The sequence below is a fragment of the Opisthocomus hoazin genome, chromosome 8 (assembly GCF_030867145.1).
Source record: "Opisthocomus hoazin isolate bOpiHoa1 chromosome 8, bOpiHoa1.hap1, whole genome shotgun sequence".
Lineage (NCBI taxonomy): Eukaryota > Metazoa > Chordata > Aves > Opisthocomiformes > Opisthocomidae > Opisthocomus > Opisthocomus hoazin.
The window spans coordinates 19,497,371-19,518,439 of NC_134421.1; the positions used below are offsets into that span (position 1 = coordinate 19,497,371).

At 46.0% G+C, this 21,069-nt stretch overlaps 1 protein-coding gene across 2 annotated transcripts; it reads left to right on the forward strand.

The window, feature by feature from the left end:
* Positions 1-798: 798 nt before the first annotated feature.
* On the forward strand, positions 799-16,342 carry STRA8 (stimulated by retinoic acid 8). 2 transcript variants are annotated; one of them, XM_075428740.1, is made up of 8 exons: positions 799-1,165; positions 2,875-2,950; positions 3,948-4,035; positions 4,436-4,588; positions 7,666-7,948; positions 9,228-9,304; positions 11,825-11,936; positions 16,071-16,342. In XM_075428740.1, exons 1-8 carry the CDS (start codon positions 974-976, stop codon positions 16,143-16,145), a joined length of 1,056 nt encoding a protein of 351 aa, XP_075284855.1. In that variant the 5' UTR covers positions 799-973; the 3' UTR covers positions 16,146-16,342. The 2 variants fall into 2 exon arrangements, with proteins under 2 accessions (XP_075284855.1, XP_009938478.2); XM_009940176.2 differs by having other exon boundaries at positions 3,951-4,035.
* Positions 16,343-21,069: the final 4,727 nt, after the last annotated feature.

Sequence of the window (21,069 nt, forward strand, 5' to 3'; positions counted from 1 at the left end):
AGGCACGCCGGGACTCGTAGTCCTCGTAGCCGCACATGCGCACGGTCCGCCCGCCTTTTCCCGCCTCCTCGTTGCCTCCTCCCTCCCCTCCCCGACTGCGCCTACAGCCCGCGTTTTTCCCGCCTCACTATTGGCCGCCGCTGGGCGCCGGCTGCGTCCCGATTGGCCCTCCGCCACGTGCGGCTCATGTTGCTGGGCGCGGGCAGGCACAGGCGCGGCGGCGGCTATGGGAGGGCGCCGGGCCGGGCGGGGCCGGGGCCGGGGCCGGGTCGGGCGGGATCGACCCCATTGATCGGTCGGTCGGTCGGTCCCCGGAGGCGCCCGGTGTGGGCCCCCGCGGGCTTCCCCTCCCGGCTGCAGAAGCAACAGCAGGGGCAGGCGTCCTTCCCGCTGGGGCGTAGTTGCGGTCGGTAACGGGGCGGGGGGCGCCGGTCCGGTTGCCGGGAAAGGCTTCCCCAGGCGGGCGCTGTGGGCCCTGTCAGGCCGGCGGGGCGGCTGCAACAGGCCCGGCTGGGCCTGGGTCTGGCCCTCAAGTGCATGTCCGTGTCCGGTATCGTTGCCTGCTCCCACGCCGCAGTTAATTGGGAAAGCGCAGCAGTCTGTCTTCCAACGGCGCTGGCGGGAGCTGAGGGGTCTGGGTGCTATGTGAAGCCGAGCCCTGGGTAGCCCATGGAAATGGAGCACCAGGTCGTTGCAGGGAAGGGTGCAGGAGGCGGAGGGGCTTGTCTCGGCTGTGTTTTGTGCCGCGCAGTTTGTCATTAGTGGTGGGTTTCAGTCGGTACTTACAGATGGCAACACTCAGGCAAAGGGAAGATTTCAAATTCTGTATTTCCTGCAGCAAAATGAGCTGGAGTGCTCTTGTCAGTCACCCTGAACTTTTCTTTTTTGTGTGCCTACTACACAGGCGGTAAGATTTCTTTTTCTTCACTTATATGTTTATTCAGTATAAATAAATGTGGCATTGCAGCGTTTGATGGAGACAGCTGGAGACTGTAGGAAGACACAGGCCAGAGTGACTCGCAATCCCCTGACACGCCTGCAAGAAGTAGAACCCCGTGTCGCAAAGCGACGCTTGTCACAGGCACGGCAGCGGGCTACGCTGGCAAGACTCTTCAGCGGCTTGCAGGAAGCTGTTTTATCCCAGTCAGGCAAATCAGCCTCAAAGGTGCGGAGCAGCGACTGTATTTCTCTATGTATCACTGTTATACATGGGTATGTTTAAATTTAAACCAGGCTTATGAGGATGGCCACTGTATCTTTACAGGTGCCAGTGTGTGTGTAATTTCACTGTGTGCCGCTTTCCTGGGTCTCTTTTACTTTAAAGCTGCCAGCTCAGCGTAAGCAAATTGTTCAGTTTGTAGTCTCTGGGTCATGGGTTTATCATGTGCCTTATCTGCACTTTTCTTGTGGAGTTTTTGCAGCTGCTTTCTAGCTTTGCGGCTTCTTTATAGCATTTTGGAAACAAACCAAGGGATCCCATGATGAAGTTATCTTGATTTCACAGCATTTTGCTATGAAATCAGAATAGTGAGTTAGGGACAGAAGAAGTTACAGGTGAGGGAGTAATTCATTCAGCCTTATGAGGTGCACGCTGTCTTCAAGACACTCTGGAAAAATGTCAGAAAAAAACAACCATCGGTACTGTTTATTGATCTCTACTAAACTAAGAAACTATTTAATCAAAACGAAATGGTTTATAAAGATCAATTTGACCCAAAATGCTACTGAAAAAGTGGATATTCCCATGTGCAAGGCAGAGAAATCCAGAGTCCTTTTATCCTCAACCCTGACACAAATTCATTTAGCTAGATTGGTTACTTTCATTTTTCCAGTGTGTCAGATGGAGAGGGTAATGACTGTTTAGGACAGGAATTGCCCTGGTAAAGGGCTTTGAGGCTCTGAACATGCGAAATACTGCTGTCTGGGGCTTGTGCCTGCTAAACTCCTTACCTCTTGTGCTGTTTGAGGTAAGAGTTCAGTTTGCCATGTTCTGAAGAAGATGCAAGTTAAGCTGAAGTCACCAAAAGCCAAGACTGAACGGATACTTGTTTTGTCTAGTCTAAGGGGGACTATGTTCACATACCAATTCTTAAAATTGCTTTTTCACAGTATTGTATGCGCCTTGTCTGACTTTTGGGGGCCGAGGAAGTTCAGTCTCTTGAGGATATACAGATATACAGAAGTTCACTTGTAGTCCTAGTACTTAGTGTCTGGCTAAAACATCCAGCATGCAAGCTCTGCAAAGTAGGCATCCTGTCTAAGGTGATTGTGGATGGTCTCACCAATCACGTAAATCTTTGAATATTTTTGAGATGTGTATGTTTAAATGCGTTGGCCACATGTTCTCAGTTGTGTTTGCTATAAATGATGAAGAAATTATGTGCAGCACTGAAGTTATTCCGGTTTACATCAGTGTAGCTGAAAGCAGAATATGGTAAAGGCTTCTCCTCGCAAAATTCTCATGGGAAATGATTAGTAAAGTCTTATACCTAAAGTTGGTGGACATCCAACAAGACTTCACAGCATGCTATTTCTGGACATACTCCAAGGAGAGCACCATCCAAACAAGACCATTTGCTGATGAAAGATCAGCGTTCAGTAGTAAATGTCTATGTGACTGGGTGTTACATGTATGTACTGCATAATATGTACCCCAATATTTATATTCTAGATGTAAGTTTGCTCTGGTATTAGTTCTTTCCACTTTTCTTATGTATAAGGGTAGCTGGTGAAACAACACAGTTGTTTTCACAGAGACATCGAGATAACTGAAGGTCAAAATGAAGGAAAAGTGAAGAAAACAACCAATTCATGTTAAAACATGAATCTAGTCAGAGCAGAGAGCAATCAGTTCTGATTTCTTCTTGTGTTCAGTATCAGGTTTTGCGCAAGGCTAAGGGATCTATCCGGAAGTTGGAGCAAACCTTGGGTTCTTCACTGAAGATGAAAGGTAACTGTATGCACGTATTTGCTTTGGACAGAGAGCCTGGACTTGCTTTTTATTTATTTGTTAAATAGAGACAGATGGGTACACGTCTGAGTCTGTTGAAGTATTAGAGCCAACTGTGGCTTTTGTTGTAGCAGCAAGCAAGGGATAGCGAAAAGTCTATCGACCCACTGAGCACTGCACTCGGAAATGCCCCTCTGACTCTCAGTCATTCCTGCCTCCTCCCCAGCCTTGTCCAGGTGAAGGAGGGAAGCAAGTAGTGCCTTCTGTCCTGTGAAAGCAGGCAGTTCAGGCAGAGTGCCCTTGTCACCCGGCTGCCGATGTCCCCCCCGGCGGGTGTGGGGCTGGCGTGGGTTCCCAGGCTGCGTTATTGCGTCCCCGCTGTGCTCCCTCTGGCTGCAGCGATGCAAAAAAATTGCTATTCATGCAACTTGCATCTCCGACAATTTGCATCTATTAAAAGTCCCAGTGCTTAAAATGAGCAACCTCCTCTGAATGCACATCGTTGGATAACCCAGAAGAGTCAGTCATAGGTAGAAGGAATAGTCTGACAAAGCAGTGAGGCTGGTTGAGGAGAGTTTGGAGGTAAACTTCCCCTTGTATTTACTTGCATATATGTATAATTCATACCGCTTGTAAATCACGGGTTGTTTGTCAGGGGTTTTTAGATGCAATTTGCTCATTATATCGCAGTCACAAAATACTGTATTGACTAGTGCTTGCCTGGACTTTCATTTGCTGTTTGTTTTCACCATCAGTTCTGTCAGACCAACGTTAGGAAAAAGGCATTGATTCTAAGTTCCTCGATGATCATAAACTCCCAATATTGCTAGTTACATTGCAGGAGAGGCAGAGGTGTCTCCTTTCACATCATTTTTGCCTAATGAAGAGCTCCGGCTCGTGAAGGACCGGTTGTTGAAATTATTCTGTTTGGTTGCGGCTGAGGGTGAGAGGGAATCCAAAAGTGCCACTGATGTGACAGTAATCTTTCTGCTGGCAGCAGAGTCCTTCAGTGTGGAGGATGGGAACCCATCCAGCTTGGAGGAAGTCAGGGAGGAATATGTCAAGAGGCACTTCGGCAGTCACAGGTAAGGGCTTATACCAATCAAGGAAAGATTACAGTATGTTGAGCTTGCTTCAATCCCAGCGTCTCTGAAACTCTTTGTCATTGTGACTGAATTTCCAAGCAGAGGCCTTTCATCGTGAGGAAAAGATGAAGAGATTTCGCCTGGGCCCGTGTAATCCTGTAGAGTGCATGAACACTCTAGGCATGTTGTTGGTCTCATTTCCAGTCAGCGCTTTGATTTCTTTCCCTTCTATGTAGCTTGTCTCAACTAAGGACTTCTCATTTGCCTGCAAAGCAAAACAAGGAGGGGAAAGCTGGCTTGGGAAGAATGGCCCTGGACTCTGAAGTGACCGTGACAAGGGCCTTATTAATCCAGTTAAGAAGTTGTTCATGTGGCTTTTTTTCCTGTGTGTTCTTTCCAGCACTGCATCAGCCTCAGAAGCTGTGAGTGAGAATGACTCTATTGTCTGGTGTTTCATTCAAGAATGTGAAAAACAAACAATGGCAGAGGATGAGAAGCCAGAATTTGTCCAGTCTCCAGACACTTCATCCCCAGATCTGGTGGAATTTGAACGGTAGGTGCATGCCATGTTGCCTTCATTTTTGCAGTCTGTTCACATTAACACCATGCATCCAGTCACTGGCGTTTGTGCAGCCCTGCTGGAGCCTGCATCTGCCTTGCAGAAGCTTTGTGCCAGCAACTTTGGCCCTGCTGGTGAGGAGGCCGAGCACCTCCCAAGTCCCTTACCTGCAACTTGCGTGTGAATGGACTTCCAGCATCGTAGCAGCCCCCAGCTCTCCAGGCCTTGGAAAATCCCTGAGGATTTTTCACCCATCCTCAAGAAAGAGAAAAAATTTTCTTTCAAGTGTGTCAGTCGCTGTGTGGCCGTGCTTTCCTGCTGTCCAGATGGCTTGCAGAGTAAGATGCAGCACACCCGCTAACAGCAGCGGTTTAACAGGGAAGCTTGGGTGGAACAGGAGGTTATTCATCCACCATTATGCAGGTGCGTGTCCCTGTGTGTTTCTGGTATCAGTACCACAATCAAGTTATATCCCTGCAATGAGGATACATTTTAGGAATGTAGGAATTGCTGCACTGGATGAAATTCTCAAGAGTGCAGCTCTATGTGTTCTGGGGAGGTGCAGGAACCAGAGGTGGGCAGATGCTTTCTCCAACAGTGATGTTCATCCTGCCTCTAATGGCATTGTTATGAGGAGCTTGAGCACTGTTGCCCCTTGGAGAAATAGACCCTCAGCTCCTGGCATGCTGGAGTACTTTTTTTGTGGGATAAGGTCAAGGCAAGGCTGGATGTGGCAAGGGAAGTTCATGTAGTCCTCAGACTGCAGGCTGCGGAATAGCGGTGGTCTGGAAGACACCAGATGGCACTCCTCAAAATGTCTGCAGCACGAGGGAGAGGAGGAGAACATAAATTCTTATACGTACATTACACTTCTAGCTAGTGGGTGCAAGTCTGTAGCCCCCTTTAGGATCGGCCCCTAACTGCCTGATGCAAGATCTAAAAATCAAAGACTACTGTTCCTGTGTCAGTGGTCCATGTTTTTTCATCTGGGGTTGTAATGGTAAAATTACTGTTTTTTTCAAAGTTATTGATGTCTTAAGAGTGAGCACATTATTAATCACATTCTTCCACGTGCTGTCAAACAGCACCAGGAGGTACTTAGGAGGTCATGGATGCTTTTCCAAAAGGATAGATGATCATTTCATGGTAAAGATTTGAGAAACAGATGGATGTCTAATCTATCCTGTACCATCAAGCAGAACAATTTTACCCTGACCATTCCAGAGTTAAGACTATGAAGTGCAGGAGAATCCATAGCTGCAGCTGGCACCCTCTTCCACATTAACAAGAACTTCTGCGGCTCCTCCTTCTCTTTTGCCTTGAACTGGTGCTTGTTTATAACGTTCCCTTGGATTATTGAGTTTTTCATGCAAAGGAGGCTGTAGCTGTGCCAGCAGATGGCATCAGCCTCCTGCTGCTGTTCCTGCTCTTGCTCCTGTGAGAAGCGGCAGTGGCTGTAGTAAGGTGTCATTTACAAGACCTTGAAATGTGCTGAATCAAGATTTTCTGGGGGAAGTAAGGTCTGTTTCACCAAAGGCTGCACGACAAACACCTGACTTACCCCTTCTCCACTGACAAGGTAGACCAGGGCCTGTACTGTGTAGACTCTGGCACGTACCCTACAGTCTTACGGCAGGCTGCAGTTGTTTCATAGCTAATTCTTCTCAAAAATTGATCTTTTATAACAAGCATAAAACAATAGGGATGCTTCAGCAAAGAAAATAACAGCCTTTTGGTGATCAACTTATCGTATTATTTGGCCAGCATCAGAAATGCTTCGAGCTTCACCAGACTCCATGTCCAGAAGCAGGAGCTACGATGGTAGGACTACACAGTACTCTGTGAAGCGCAAAATGTGGTGGTCTCCCTCCAGCTGGGAAGGAAATAGCTGAGTCATGGTTCAAGCTTGATTTCTTCAGCAAAGCTGTCTAATGGTGATTCGTATTTTTCTGTTTGAGAAACTCCAGATCCTTTTTTGGAGCTGGACATCCAGAATCCTTTCTGAGCGCAATGCCTTACATGAGAACACTTATTCCCTTTCTGGTATTTTGTCTCCAGCAGTGGTGGAGTATGGAAGCTGGAGTTTAAACATGTTTATGCTTGTGTGCAGAACTATCCTAAGATTTTCAATATTGCTTTGTTGGAACAATTTTTTTTTTAAAGAAAAAGAAAAGATTGAACTCTTTTGAGTTACTTTCTCATGCAGTACTGTTCAGTTAATCAGGAAATGTGCTCATTTGGGACATCTTCCAAGGAAACATTTTGAGCCCAAACTTAGTAACGATGACTGCTGTTTATAGAACTCTTGGTTTGTACTCCTTTGATCTTATTATTTTCATCTGAGACGCTCTAAGCATTTAATAAACGTAAAATAACCTTCAGTGCCGCTTTCTGAAGTAGGCATTGTTATGCCTGGTTCACTGTGTCACACAGTGCTAACAGATGAAGCGGGCTCATTCTGAGATGTAGTCACCTAGTTGAGATTATGACACTTATGTTCAGTTGCCAGTTTCACTACAGACTGTGTAGAAGTCAGTCTTAGGGATGCGTTTCCTCCGATATAAAATGGACGAAATTGGGCTCCCATGATTATTTCAGTCAGAGCGGCCAGGCCTGGGATAGTCTTTTTCTGTCTGCATGCATATTACCTAATACCTCAGGATATGACCTCAGCCAAGACTTTAAAGTGTAGTGCAATGCCAGTAAAAGTATAAAAAGTGACTTACAGTGTAAAAGCCTCAGGATACAAAAGCAAGTGACTCAAAATGTATTAAATGCCAGACTGAGGTTTGCCTGTGCAAGAAGTACAGCCTGTGGCGCCTGGAGCTTCTGTTGTGAGGAGTCCTGCTTGAGGCTGTGGCTGATCGTGCCATTTGCAGATGAAATCTTGGCAGAACAGAGTTGCTAATATCTTCAGTATTGGGCAACCTTCAGTAACTGTATGAAGTCTTAGAGGGGGGGAGTCAGTGAAGTAGTTACAAATCAGCTACTCCCCAGGCTCCTGTTGATTTACAGTAGATAGCTGCCTCATAGCCTGCTCTTAAGACATGCTCCCTTTCCTTTCATTACAGATACCTGTATTTTTATAAACACACAGTGGACCTGCTGATAGAGCATGGAACTGTTTGCATTGAGGAGGTGCCTCTTCCTGAGGTCTCCACGGCTATTTCCCACCTGTGGCAAGAGCTGTCTGAAGAAAGGAGAGACAGCATCTTGCAGTACTGTAGCCAAAGAGATTTCTTCATGGATCCTAAGGCTGCTTGCCAAGAGCCTGCATGCACTGAAGGTAGTGTGAGGGACAGCCGAGGTAACAGTGAGGAGGCCAGTGGTTCCTCAGTCTCCACACCAGAGGAAGTAAGTGCTCAGTAACACACATCATCTGCCTCTCTAACTCCAAGCCTTCAGGTGCTAACTGGCTCTGCAGGTTTTAGTTGCAAACATACAGTGTGTGTAATTAAGCTTTCCCAAGACCCCTTGAATGCATAAATAGAGACAATAAGCAGTCTTTGAGTAAATGTCTGCACCAAAATTCTCCCTTGGTAAGATACACAGCAAGCTATAGGAGTGCAGTGGTAGTAATCCCGCTAGCCTCCACTGACCTGTAGAGCTTCTGTGCTAAGTAACAGTTAAATTTGATGTAACTTGCTCCAGGAGGAGGGAGCAAAAACAAGAATTATACAGTTACTATGCTATGTAAACTCTCCAAGGAGCACAGATGAGCTAAATCAGAAGGAATACCCAGTCTACCAAGGCCTGCTGTGTTTTGGGTTGGGTGTTTTTTTCACCAAAGCACTTGGTAGCAAAGAGAAAGTATTTGTAGACCAGTTCCAGTGGTACAGGGCTAATGACTCCCTGTGCCACGCACCTCTGCAGAGCCAAGAAGTCAGTGACTGAGTAGACGAGGGCATTTGTTAAAAAGAGATTAAATAACAGCCAACTCTTTGTGAACTGTTCCTGGAGCACTGATTACTTAAGTAACTAGCTTTTCAAAGGCATGTGTGTAATTTTATTAGTTGCAAGGGAGGGACAGGTGTCCACCTTTAGCACCTAAGTAATTGCATTGACAAGTTCTTTCTGAGTCTCAGGACACAACCCATATTGCTGACCTCCTCAGGAAATGTCATGAGGATATGTGTACAGTACTTTCTGGCCCAGAAAATGTGTGAACTACATTATGGCAGAGTGAACTAATAAGCTTATTGGTCTGTCACAAGGAGCATCCAAACTCCTTTGTAAGCCAGGTCACACTCTGGAATCAGATTTGGGGGATACTGGCTGGTACAGCTGAGATCTCCATCCGTAAGGAGCAGCCCCCAGTCAAGTCTCTAAAGCACTGATACAATTAATGGTTTTCACTGATTTTTTGGGAGAGGTAATGTTAAGTCTAATTCCTAGAGGTTGAAGCACAGGCCTAAGGAAATGGGCTAACCTTGTGTTCCTAGTCATGAAACACGGTTATTCTTTATTATTCCTGTCTCCACAAAACCCTCTTGGTTTACTCTAGCCATAAGCATACCTGTTAAATGGAAAGAAAGAATATCATGCTTTTAAAGACTCCATTATTAAAAAAGATGCCCTAGTAAAACTTTTAGGTGGCTGGATATGTTGACATCTGAAGTGTTTTCTCTGATAGGTAATGTTTGAAGATGCGTTCGATGTTGCTGCTGGTTTCCTTGACAGAAGCAAGACTCAGGGAATGGCTAGCCAGAGGTAAGTTACAAACGCACCCTTTTTGCTAGACAGAGTAAGTTAAGAGCCCACTGTCAATACTCCATGGCAAGTTTGCTGTGGAGCAAGGCAATAGCCTAGCTTCCTTCTTTGTGCCTAATTTTTAGTAAATGGGTAGAACAGCAGCGTCTAGCAGTTGTGCTCACAATAATAGGGTCTCTTAAGGTGCAAAAGTGAAATGATTAATAGGCATTTACAGCAGAATCAGTAAGAATCACTTAGTAAGGGCACCCCGGTCACTTCAGGATAACTGGCATCCTACTGATTTTCTTCACCACTTTGCATAGCTTTCCATCTTTTCAAATTACAATCTTTGTAATGTTTTCCTTTTTTCTGTCTCACTTACCAGGTCTATGAGGACCATAAGGCATTTGCTGGATAAATCAGCTAATCATGAACTGTACTCTCATTTTTTTAATGATACAAAAATGATCATTTTTTAACATTGTGTCCCTTACCTTTTCAAGTACCCTAGTTCAATCACAAGGAGGTGATCGGCCTAAAGTGTGGTTGACCAGAACAGTAACATCAAAGAAACACAAGACTTATTTAATAACATCTCTTTCCTCTGCAGGTCAGATAAGTTACCTAAAAGAGAACATGTCAGATACAAAGCTGGCACTGCCTTTGATTTTTCCCAGTAGACCAAAGAAAGAAAAGGGTTGCTTTCCTCGGGGGAAATCACATTATGACTCATCTTTTATGCATTCTTGCAACTTAGTCTGCGTTAGGATTGTTTCTCTTTGCAAATAGTTGTTTTAATCTGGTTTTTAAAATCCTGTTTTCTACTTATTTTTCCATATTTCGAGATTTCTTTAGTGTGAATCTCTGCTCTCTTTCCCCACCATTCCACCTTGCACTTCCAGAACAGAATGAATGGAAATCAGGTTGTTTTGGCTGTTGATCAGAACGTACTTCACAGAATCACAGAATCAGTGAATGTTAGGGGTTGGAAGGGACCTCTGGAGATCATCTAGTCCAATGCCCCCTGACAAAGCAGGGTCACCTAGAGCAGGCAGCACAGGCCCGTGTCCAGGTGAGTTTTGAATATCTCCAGAGAAGGAGACTCCACAACCTCCCTGGGCAGCCTGTTCCAGTGCTCCATCACCCTCGAAGCAAAGAAGTTCTTCCTCATGTTCAGATGGAACTTCCTCTGCTGCAGTTTGTGCCCGTTGCCCCTTGTCCTGTCACTGGGCACTACTGAAAAGAGTCTGGCCCCACCCTCTTGACACCCACCCTTAAGATATTTATAAGGTCCCCTCGCAGCCTTCTCTTCTTCAGGCTGAACAAGCCCAGCTCCCTCAGTCTTTCCCCGTAGGAGAGATGTTCCAGTCCCCTCACCATCCTCGTAGCCCTCCGCTGGACTCTCTCCAGTAGTTCCTCATCTTTCTTGAGCTGGGGAGCCCAGAACTGGATGCAGCACTCCAGATGGGGCCTCACTAGGGCAGAGTAGAGGGGAAGGAGAACCTCGCTTGACCTGCTGGCCACACTCTTCTTGATGCATCCCAGGATCCCATTGGCCTTCTTGGCAGCCAGGGCACACTGCTGGCTCATGGTTAACCTGTCGTCCACCAGGACACCCAGGTCCCTCTCCACAGAGCTGCTCTGCAGCAGGTCCGCCCCAAGCCTGTACTGATGCATGGGGTTGTTCCTCCCCAGGTGCAGGACCCTGCACTTGCCCTTGTTGAACTTCGTCAGATTCTTATTATTGTGTACTTGAATACATAATAAAACTTAACAAATATGTATCCATTAAATAACATTTATTAGGTCACAATTGTTGTTTGCTTTTGAAATAAGATAAAGTATTCCTTAATACTGCAATGTATTGCCTTCATGTTTGCAATCTGTTTTAGGTCCCAAATTAGATTAGTATTCCAGTAGTCAACTTTTATCCTGTTCCCTTCCTTCCCTATCATTCTGTGCCTTGTAATTCTGGACAGAGGGGTGCTGTCAGAACATTGTAAAATCCCAGAGGCAATACAAAGGTGAGGTCTAGAATTAATATCTGAGCTTTTTACCAAAGTTACCTGTTACCTGAGTACAAACCTGCCACTTATAGCTAATATGTCATTTCATGACCATATTACTGCATTCACTCAAAAACTTTACAAAAGAAGTCAGAGATGTTCCTCTGAACAAACCTGCAAAATACACTACCAAATAACCATTGTTGCTCTCTGTTAAAATGAGTATATACTTTTCCCCAAAACAGTGTTACTATAGCTGTCATGTATCAGTGCATCTCATTGTTGTGATACTGGTTTCTTGTATTGCTGTTCTCTGTTCTTACATATCTTCCTTGCGTGTGTTAGACAATATCTTGTCAATGCATCCAGCTCCACTCCTCCCTGTGTTGCATGGCTATTGTCTTTAATATCAGAATCATGTTGAAAACAATTAGAATCTTTTTAAATTTGTAAGTAAAATGTGGAGGAGAGAAAGTAAATAGGAGGAGAAACACAGGAGAAAATTAAATATAGTATCTGATTTCATTTTCAGTTCAGCATTTGTTAGCTACTCTTCTGAAAATCCAGAGGGTCACCACAGGCTCTATCTGCAGATCACTGACTTCCTAAAAAGCCTCTTCTTTGCTAACACGCCTTTTTGCCAGGTAAGCTTTGCCAAAGGATTCTTTTTAGAAGGAGCAGTGTACTTCTGTCATTGTCAGAAAGGGATTTCTATTTTCTGTGCTTCTGATCATATTGTCCAGAACCATTAAAAATAAGAACTTGGGATTCATCACTTCAGATGTGTCATTGCAAAAGGTCGGTAGGATTGCCTGTGTAAGAGGCAAAGTGTGAGGGGTTATTAATGCTTAGAGTATTATTCAAAATAGCAAATGACATGAGGATTTGTTGTTGTTTGCATGAAAGTTCCTTGTGGATAAGCTTGAGTGATCTCATCTGAGCAGGCAAAGCTGACTTTGCAGTTCTCCATTAACACCCAGCCGCTTCATCCTGAGCTCAGCAGGACCACCTTCTGCTTGTCTGGGTGCCAGGTTCCCTACCCTGAGCCCTCCGCTGGTGGGCCTTAGGAGTAGGATATTCATGTTCCTGAAAGAGCTGATGAACAGCTGCTGAGCTGCCTCTTAACCTCAGCCTGCTGTTGCAGGTTCGCTGAGCCAGAAGCTGTTGTGTTTGCAGTGTTGTTCTTCCCGTTCTTGACCTCCTGCTAAGGAGGTGGCTCAGAGCTTGCACGTGGGTGGGGGACTGAAAGGAAGATATCCCTCAGCCAGAGCATGCTTGTTTGGGCTCGGAGTCAGTTGTACCTCCACAGTAGCCACTGTTTTGCTATTTTCTATTTCCTGGCTTCCACCCAGTCTGTTATTTGAGCAGATGCTCCTTTGAAGGAAATAGAGTGTTTGTGATGAGGGGTGTTTGGAATACAAAACAAAGCAGAAACTAGGGTTGCACCACTATCTGAATCTATCACATAGTGACTGCTGCATGCCATTTGGCTCCCCCCATCTCGGGGAGGCAGAGGCAGTAAGGAGTCACAAAGAATGGCAGCAGACACAACAAAAGGCATTAAACAGGAGCTACTAGAGTAGGAGTCTTCTGCAAAAAAGACTGAGGGGTACCATGAGAGAATTTTGATCCTAAATGGTGTGGATTTGGTACACAGAATGATTGTTCATTGTGTCTAACACCAGAAGAACCAGAAAGCACTCAATTAAATGAACAAACAACATACTAAAAAATACTTGCATGTGCAAATTACCAGATTGAACTCCTAAGGCATCAGTCCATTCACAGTTACTAAATCGGAAGGTCCAGATACAATTTCCAACACAGAAGGTCCTCACAGCAGGGTTTACCATAATATGGGAGCACATGTTGTGGAACAGAGCACACTGTATCCCCAATTCTTGCACTTTTTGTCTGAACATCCACTCCTGGCTGTTGTCAGAGACCAGGCGCTGATCTACACAGCTCTTTGGTCTGCGGCTGGCTATGTGCTTCGTGAGAGCAGAGCTGTCCCTGTGTTTGTGTAAATGACCGTGAACTGAGCACGCTTAGAAAAGAAAGAAGAGCTTTAGGCAAGGTATGGTATTTTCCGGTTTTAAATTTCTTTAGTGAACATCATGCCTGGCAGCATTAAGTGCATTTTGTCCTTTTGCTTGGTGCTGCATTGTTATATGTGATCCCAAGTCCATCTCACAGCTACCAGATGAGGTGGTATGAGAAGAGGTAGTGTCTCTTTCAAGCTTTAAAGAGGGATATTTGAAATAAGACTAGGAGAATGGGAATGATGGGAAGACAGGCAGCAAAAGAAGTTGAAGTACTGCAAATTGGCAGTTGACTGAGTTCTGTGGATCAAAAAGGAAATTAAAGGCTGCATGCACTTCTTTTATGCAGTAACTTTGAGTTGTCTGCGATAAAACAATAAAAAGGGAGTTTGAGCAGAAATCACCCAGGCTAGAGAGTACTGATAATATGAAGGTCACAGTCTGTTTTGGTTTAGATAACTGCAGTACAGCACATCTAGACAGTCCTGCCAAGAGGAAAAAAAAGAATACGACTGACAAGAATTTTTTGTTTTGAGAGCAGAAATTCAGCTCCATCTCAAAGCAAACAGATTGAGGCAGTTATGGAAGTGGTTGCAGAGTGGGGCTAGGAGATGTTCCAGCTAGCTTGAAACACACCAACTCAGGCAGCAGCAGAGAGCTCAGTATAGGCTACACATCTTGCCTAGAAACTGGGCTTCTGAGAGTATCGGAGATTCCTGGATGTGACAGGGAAAGGATCCCCTCCTGCGTAACTTATTTATGGGTGTGACTGAGCCCCTGCAGACCGTTCCCCTTCCCTTGATGTAGTAGTACCTGTGCCGGTGCTGCACTAGCCCAGGAGTCTGGGCAGTGCTGTGATGAATTATCCCAAGGATAAAGTGATGTCCTAGTGCACTGTGCGCACACCTTGTAGGAGGTACAGACGTGGGTAGCAGGTACAGTGCCAAGGTGAGGCATGCGGTGTGCAGCCGACTGAAATAGAAAGGCAGCCTGCAGTCACCTTTCCTTGCATCTGCAGAGCTGGTGAGGTGGCAGGTTTTATTGCTGGGCATTACGTGCCAGTGCTATGCTATGCCATTCCTAGTTAACTATCCAGGTACAAAGTACTATTGTCAGATTGTGTATGTTCACCGTTTCGTAGTCACGGGTCCGCTGAGTGCAGCTCCTCTGGAGCTGCTGCCCTGGCTCTTAAGGCTGCCAAGGACATGCACCCCAGTGGTGTAAAACACTTGAGAAGGGCTCACACAAGAGGTGGGAGGAAATAATTTGGACAAAGAAAGGGAGGGCTCTTGAAAGGACAGTGACCCTAAATTGAGAACAGGAGCATGGAAGCTACATGGTAGAGAAATATTTCTGAGCGTGAGTTTAGTTAAGCAATCTTGTCATTTTTCACGACCTGATGTTTTAAGGTCAATCATAAGAGACGCTTCACAGCAAAGGCAGTAAAGAATTAATTTAGATTGAGGTCCAAAGGTTCAGAGAATGGTAGGGTTTGGCAAGGACCTCTGGAGATCATCTAGTCCAAACCCATTGCTAACGCAGGGTCACCTGGAACAGGGTGTACAGGACCACGTTCAGGCAGATTTTGAGTATCTTCAGAGAAGGAGACTCCACAACCTCTCTGGGCACTGTTCCAGTGCTCTGTCACCCTCAAAGTCAAGAAGTTTTTCCTCATGTCCAGATGGAACTTCCTATGTTTCAGTTTGTGCCCTTTGTCCCTTGTCCTGTTGCTGGGCACCACTGAAAAGAGTCTGGCCCCATCCTCCTGACACCCACCCTTCGGATATTTAGAAGTATTTATAAGATCCCCTCTCAATCTTCTCTTCTTCAGGCTAAACAAGCCCAGCTCCCTCAGCCTTTCTTCATAAGAGAGATGCTCCAGTCCCCTCATCATCCACGTAGCCCTCCGCTGGACTCTCTCCAGTAGCTCCTCATCTTTCTTGAACTGGGGAGCCCAGACCTGGACACAGTACTCCAGATGGGGCCTCACTAGGGCAGAGTAGAGGGGAAGGAGAACCTCCCTTGACCTGCTGGCCCCACTCTTCTTAATGCACCCCAGGATCCCATTGGCTTTACAATAGGTTTTAAGTGAAAGTCAGTGGGTTTTTTTCTAAATAGCACTGAGCACCTTTGCATCCTCAAAGGCATGGTTTTTTTTTTAAATTATGGATTTTATATGAGTCACTTGACAAGGAAGTGGGATTTAGTGTTCCTTAAGCTATATGTTTTTTAAAAGCAGTCTTGCCCTAAAGAGTCTTGCGTCAATGCAGAAGGTGGACTAGATGGCCTGCAGGCATGAGCACTTTCATCTCCTAGACTTCGATTTCCCAAGAGCCACTTACTCTCTGTAAGCTGGCAAAAGAGAAAACTATTTTCATCTGTTGCTAAAAGAGCAGCAAAGCCTGAAGTCAGTAGAAGTTAAGGGCTCAAGGAAGCTCTCGTATCTTCAGGGACTGTTGTGTGACTCGCTACCACAGTCAGTAAAACCTGTCTAAATGATGTAAATAGACACAGAGTGGAGCCCTGTGATGTTAGAAAGAAATTGGTTGAGAATTTGAGCCATTCATCATCAGGCACCTCAGGCACTTGACAAGTGCTGGTTGCTGATTCGGAGAGGAAGGAGGGCTCATGGCACATTAGCTGACACGTGCCAGCACTTGACCAACTAACTGCATGTTTGAAACACAATCAGCTCCTGTCGCTTTTAATCTTGCTTGGCTTTGGGGCGTCTTTCAGGAAGAAGACCTTCAGTTCGATAATGAGACTGTGATGCTGAGGTGCACCGAGACCTTCGATGATGAAGATTTCTAAACAGTACCTCTGTTTGCCAACATTTTGCCAAGCATTGCTGGGTACACCGGGCACGTGAAGAGACTGCACCTCTTCCAGTGAAGCACTTCTCTGAGCAGAGTGTGGAGACACTGTGTTAAAGTGGTTTGTTACTGTTGACTTCTCATTCCCTTATCAGTGCCTCTTGATGTATACGTTGAGTAATTTATACCGTTAAAAGTTCCAGATTTTAGATATTTATAAATTCTTAAGAAATATTCGTCTATTGCTTTTTAACGTTTAACCTCACTTCACAAGTAAACCGAGGCATGTACTGTTGGATGACCTTGCCTAGGGTAAGCTGTGGAAGAGCTGCAGAGAGGTCACATCAGTGACAGCCTGCATAACCCCATAGGATGCAGATCTCCAGCTCCAACCTGTAAAAATCACAAAGTGCCCTGCCCCTTGGCAGTGACTACTTTTCCTGTACAATTTTTCAGCTCGGGCGGGCAAAAAAAGAGGGATTTCACCACAGAGAGTGAGATGAGGCTCTTCTGCCTCTTTATGAGGATGACAGCAGTGGCCACCCACTCCCAAATTGTCCAGAGAAGTGCAGGCACTATAATACGCTTTGGATTATTTATTTTTGCAAAGTGAGTAAAGCTGAGTGAGCAGCTCTGTGCTCTTCTGCCACATCTCATTCGTTGATGAGTAGTGGTGTTCAGATAGTGTCTCTGAATTAAAAATGCTGTGAAGATGAATAAAATCCTTAATATCTCTGAACTATCATTAGAGGCTCTCTGCAGACTCAGACAAATGGTGTTCTGGCAGTGGTTATGCTGAGGTCATTTTAACAGCTATCACAAGCTGTCACCGCGAGACATGGTGTGGTGGTGTTGGGTTGATGGTTGGACCTGATGAACTCAGAGGTCTTTTCCAACCTTAAGGATTCTATAATTCTATGATTCTAAGCAGAAAGGCTGAAAATTCTGTTTTAGAATCTAAACTAAAGCTGGCATGCCCAGGTATCCATCGGTCTTCAGCAACCAGGCCTTTAGGCTGAATCCAAGAGGGCTGGGCTGTGGCCCAGCACTGGCTTGGTGCGTAAGAGCATGATACATGCAGCTGCACTCAAGCAAACACGTGGAGACTAGTACTGAAGTCCAAGGGGGGAAGAATTCCTCCAGAGCACCTTCTGTCCCTGCGGTTGAGGCTGTGGTAGCACTCTCAGGTGGATGTTTGCCAGACTGCTGTGTTTAGAAGCGGGGCTGGGGGGGTCTTAACTGCAGATCCTGTTTGGGTTTAAGAGCCCCTCTGTGTTCCCCAGGGTGCAGCCTTGCCTTTCGCTGGCCTTTCTAGTGTGCTTCATGCATACAGACTATCATTGCTTTGAGGCTATAAGCAATGCTGGCTCTTCCTTCTCCTCTCCCTCTCATTCCAAAATGGCAAGCATGTGCATCCCCTGGGCAGTCTGGGTGTTGGGACACGAGCTGGTTGAAACACGTGTACAGACTTTGCAGAGGATCCAAGGTCAAATCAGTCTTTGCGTTAGTACAAGAGATACATGTGTATCTAGAGTAATAAGTGTTTGCATTCAGTGTTCTGCCTGTATTTTCTTAGCACTGTGTAGTTTTGGGGTGAAATAGCGTAGTTTTTCTCAGTGTTGAGGCTACTTTTTCTACAAGCTTTTAGCTGTAGAAATATTACAGACTTCTGTCATCTCCAGTTTCATTTGCCACAGAACGTTTGGTCAGTTTTATTACATTAATGATTCTTTCACCACATCCATCTTAATTACTGCATCAGCTGAGGTCAAACTTGGCAATGTTGGCACGTACCATAGGACAGCCATGGGAGTAGATAGCATTCAAGGGTTTTCTTATTAGCCTTTCATCCCCACCTTTTTGAAGGACAGTACAGAACAGAAGTTAAACAACAGAATACTTAATTTTCAAATTACTTTAAGCTTGCTACCTACCAGAGGAGACAGTTTTGAGCAGACACCATGTGCTATATAGATGCATTCCCTTGAACATCACGTCAGAGATTCTGATGTTTCACCAGGAGAATTTTATGTTAAGACTGGCCTGAACCTCAATGTGAAACAACAGATGTGTTCAGGTAATGTGAAAATAATAACTCCTCCAGATGGTAGCAAGCTTTGCGGGCGGTGTTACGGCATTAAGGAGAAGATGGAGATCACATTACTTTGATTCCTCCTGTCACACGATCCTAGTTTACAAGAGCACAGGCCTGCATGTAATGTGTGAAGGTGGTTTCCTCTCCTGCAGAGCCAACACTACGCAGAAAGCAGCTGTTCTGCCCTGGCAAGCATGAGGTCTGCTCTGCCTTGTCAGGGAAGCGCCCTGAATTCCCAAGCACATTACTGCTGCGTGTGCGTGGGTACCGCTTTGTGCAGCGCTCAGTGGTTGGCCTGATGGAAACTTTTCATGAAAAAAATCTGGAAAATGTAGGCTAGCAGGCTGCCGGGGCAGGGCAGTGGGAAGGAGCTGGAGGCAGAAAGGCAGCAAGGAGGGAGGAGTGAGAAGCATGAACGCATCAGTGGAAGGGCAGCTGTTGCAGGAGTTTGGGCAGACCAAGCTGAATGGGCCACAGTGGGACCCAGTACATTACAGCTGTGCTGCAACATGGCAGCCCCTTACTTTACGACAAAGTGAGCATAATATAGGGCAGACCTGCTCAGGTCACATATTCCTGTGAGAAAAAGGTGAAAAGGAGCCACTGATTAGCTGTTCTAGAGCTGGGGCAGCCAGGTACAAACAAATACCTGTCACCGGGTCCCCTTGGCCAGATCAGCAGGAGCATCTGCCTGGACTTCCCAATTAGCTGTCTGGCTCTCCGCAAAGCTGCAAGCAGGGTGACCCCACACCTGGTAGAAGTCAGTAAGTCTTGCTGCACTCGGGACTCAACAGTAGCAGAAAGGGAAATGCAGCTGACGAGCAGCTGGCTGTTCTCTGGGCAATCCACAACAGCCCTCAAGTATTCGGTTTTACACTTGAGGATCCTCTGATTTTCATTTATTTTCGTTAAGTAGCATATAAACAGAAGCTGTGTCGCTCCAGTGCAAAGCCAAAGCTGTTTTCAAACTTCAAGTGGCCACACAGCTGGGAGGAGTGGTGGCCCTCCAGCCTAACCCCTGCCTACTTCATTGTAAATTTTGGAAATGTCCCCCTGAGGCAAATAAAAGGATATTCTATAAATATATAACAAACACAGCAAAGGGAGGATTTTAAAGGACATTGAGGAGCCTGAACTTGAGATAGGGATGTAAACAGTTTCTGAAAAACTGCCTCCAAGTCTCAGCAATAGCAGACGCAGCTGCCCCAGACCAGCTTACCCCCCCCCCCGCCCCCAGCTGTCTGCACCTCCTGGGCTGTAGGATGTGACAGGGTAATGAATCCCTGGGGGTCAAATCCACTGGGGATTCAGGTCCCCTCATGCCAGGAGCCATAAAGTCATGCCCAGCTCTACTCCAGGGAGCTTACAAGCCTCTGCTTGCAGAGGGGACAAATGCAAGATGGGGACACACAGACACGACAGCAGGCTGGAAATGCAGGGTGATGGCATAATAAATTGTAGGATCATAGAATAGTTTGAGTTGGAAGGGACCTTTAAACATCATCTAGTCCACTCCACCCGCAATGAGCAGGGACATCTACCACTAGATCAAGTTGCTCAGAGTCCCGTCCAACCTGACCTTGAATGTTTCCAGGGATGGGGCATCTACCACCTCTTTGGGCAACCTGTGCCAGTGCCTCACCACCCTTATTGTAAAAAATCTCTTCCTTACATCCAGTATAAATCTACCCTCTTTTAGTTTAAAACCACTACACCTTGTCCTATTGCTACAGGCCCTGCTAAAAAGCCTGTCCCCATCTTTCTTACAAGCTCCCTTTAAGTACTGAAAAGCTGCAATAAGGTCTCCCTGGAGTATTCTCTTCTCACGCTCTGAACAATCCCAACTCTCTCAGCCTTTCCTCCTAGGAGAGGTGCTCCATCCCTCTGACCATTTCTGTGGCCCTCCTCTGGACCCACTCCAACAGGTCCGTGTCTTTCCTGTGCTGAGGGCTCCAGAGCTGGATGCAGGACTCCAGGTGGGTTCTCAAATGGCAAGCAATGTTCTACATCCTTGGGGGGGGAACAAAAAAGCCAACTGAAGACTGATTTCTGTAGGAAACCTGTGCTGATACTTTTTTTTTTTTTAAACAGAACTAAAGCAAATACAAACCTCTGGCACTTGCCAGCGCCCTAACAGCTTACAAGGAGAATGAAAAAGGTACACCTGCAGCCTCCACAGAGGCTGTAACAGCAAACTATTTACACCATATTGTTTCATCCTCTAGGATCCCAGTGTTCACACAGTCGATCTATTCAGGCTTCATTTACTCCCAAAACAAAGACACCAATATGCCCCCAACCGATAAAAAAAAAAAAGCCACATACTGCTACAGCTGCAGCACAGGACCAAAGAACAGAACTGCAATAGACATGAGGAATAAAGGCTTTTCATTGAAACCACCCAGGTTTTGTTCAGTCTTGAGACAAGAGGGCTAAGGGGACATCATATCGCAGCCTTCAGCTGTCAAATGGAGGGTACAGAGAAGACGGGGTCAGACTTTTCTCAGAGGGGAACAGTGACAGGTCAAGAGGCAGCAGACACAAGGTGAAGCATTGGACATTCCAGTTCCGATGGAAACAAGCGAAAGCTCTTTTCACTGCGAGGGTGGTCAGACACTGGAACAGGCTGCCCAAAGGGGCTATGTCTCTCCAGCCGTAGCTCAGCTGGACACAGTCCTCTGTAGCCTGGTCTGACAGGACCAGCTCTGAGCAGGGGCTGGCCCAGATGACCTCCAGAGGTCCCTCCCAACCCGAATTACTCTGTGATTCTTTGAATACTACCTGCCACTCACTATGCCAATCACCCTGAGAAATATCATTACACTGT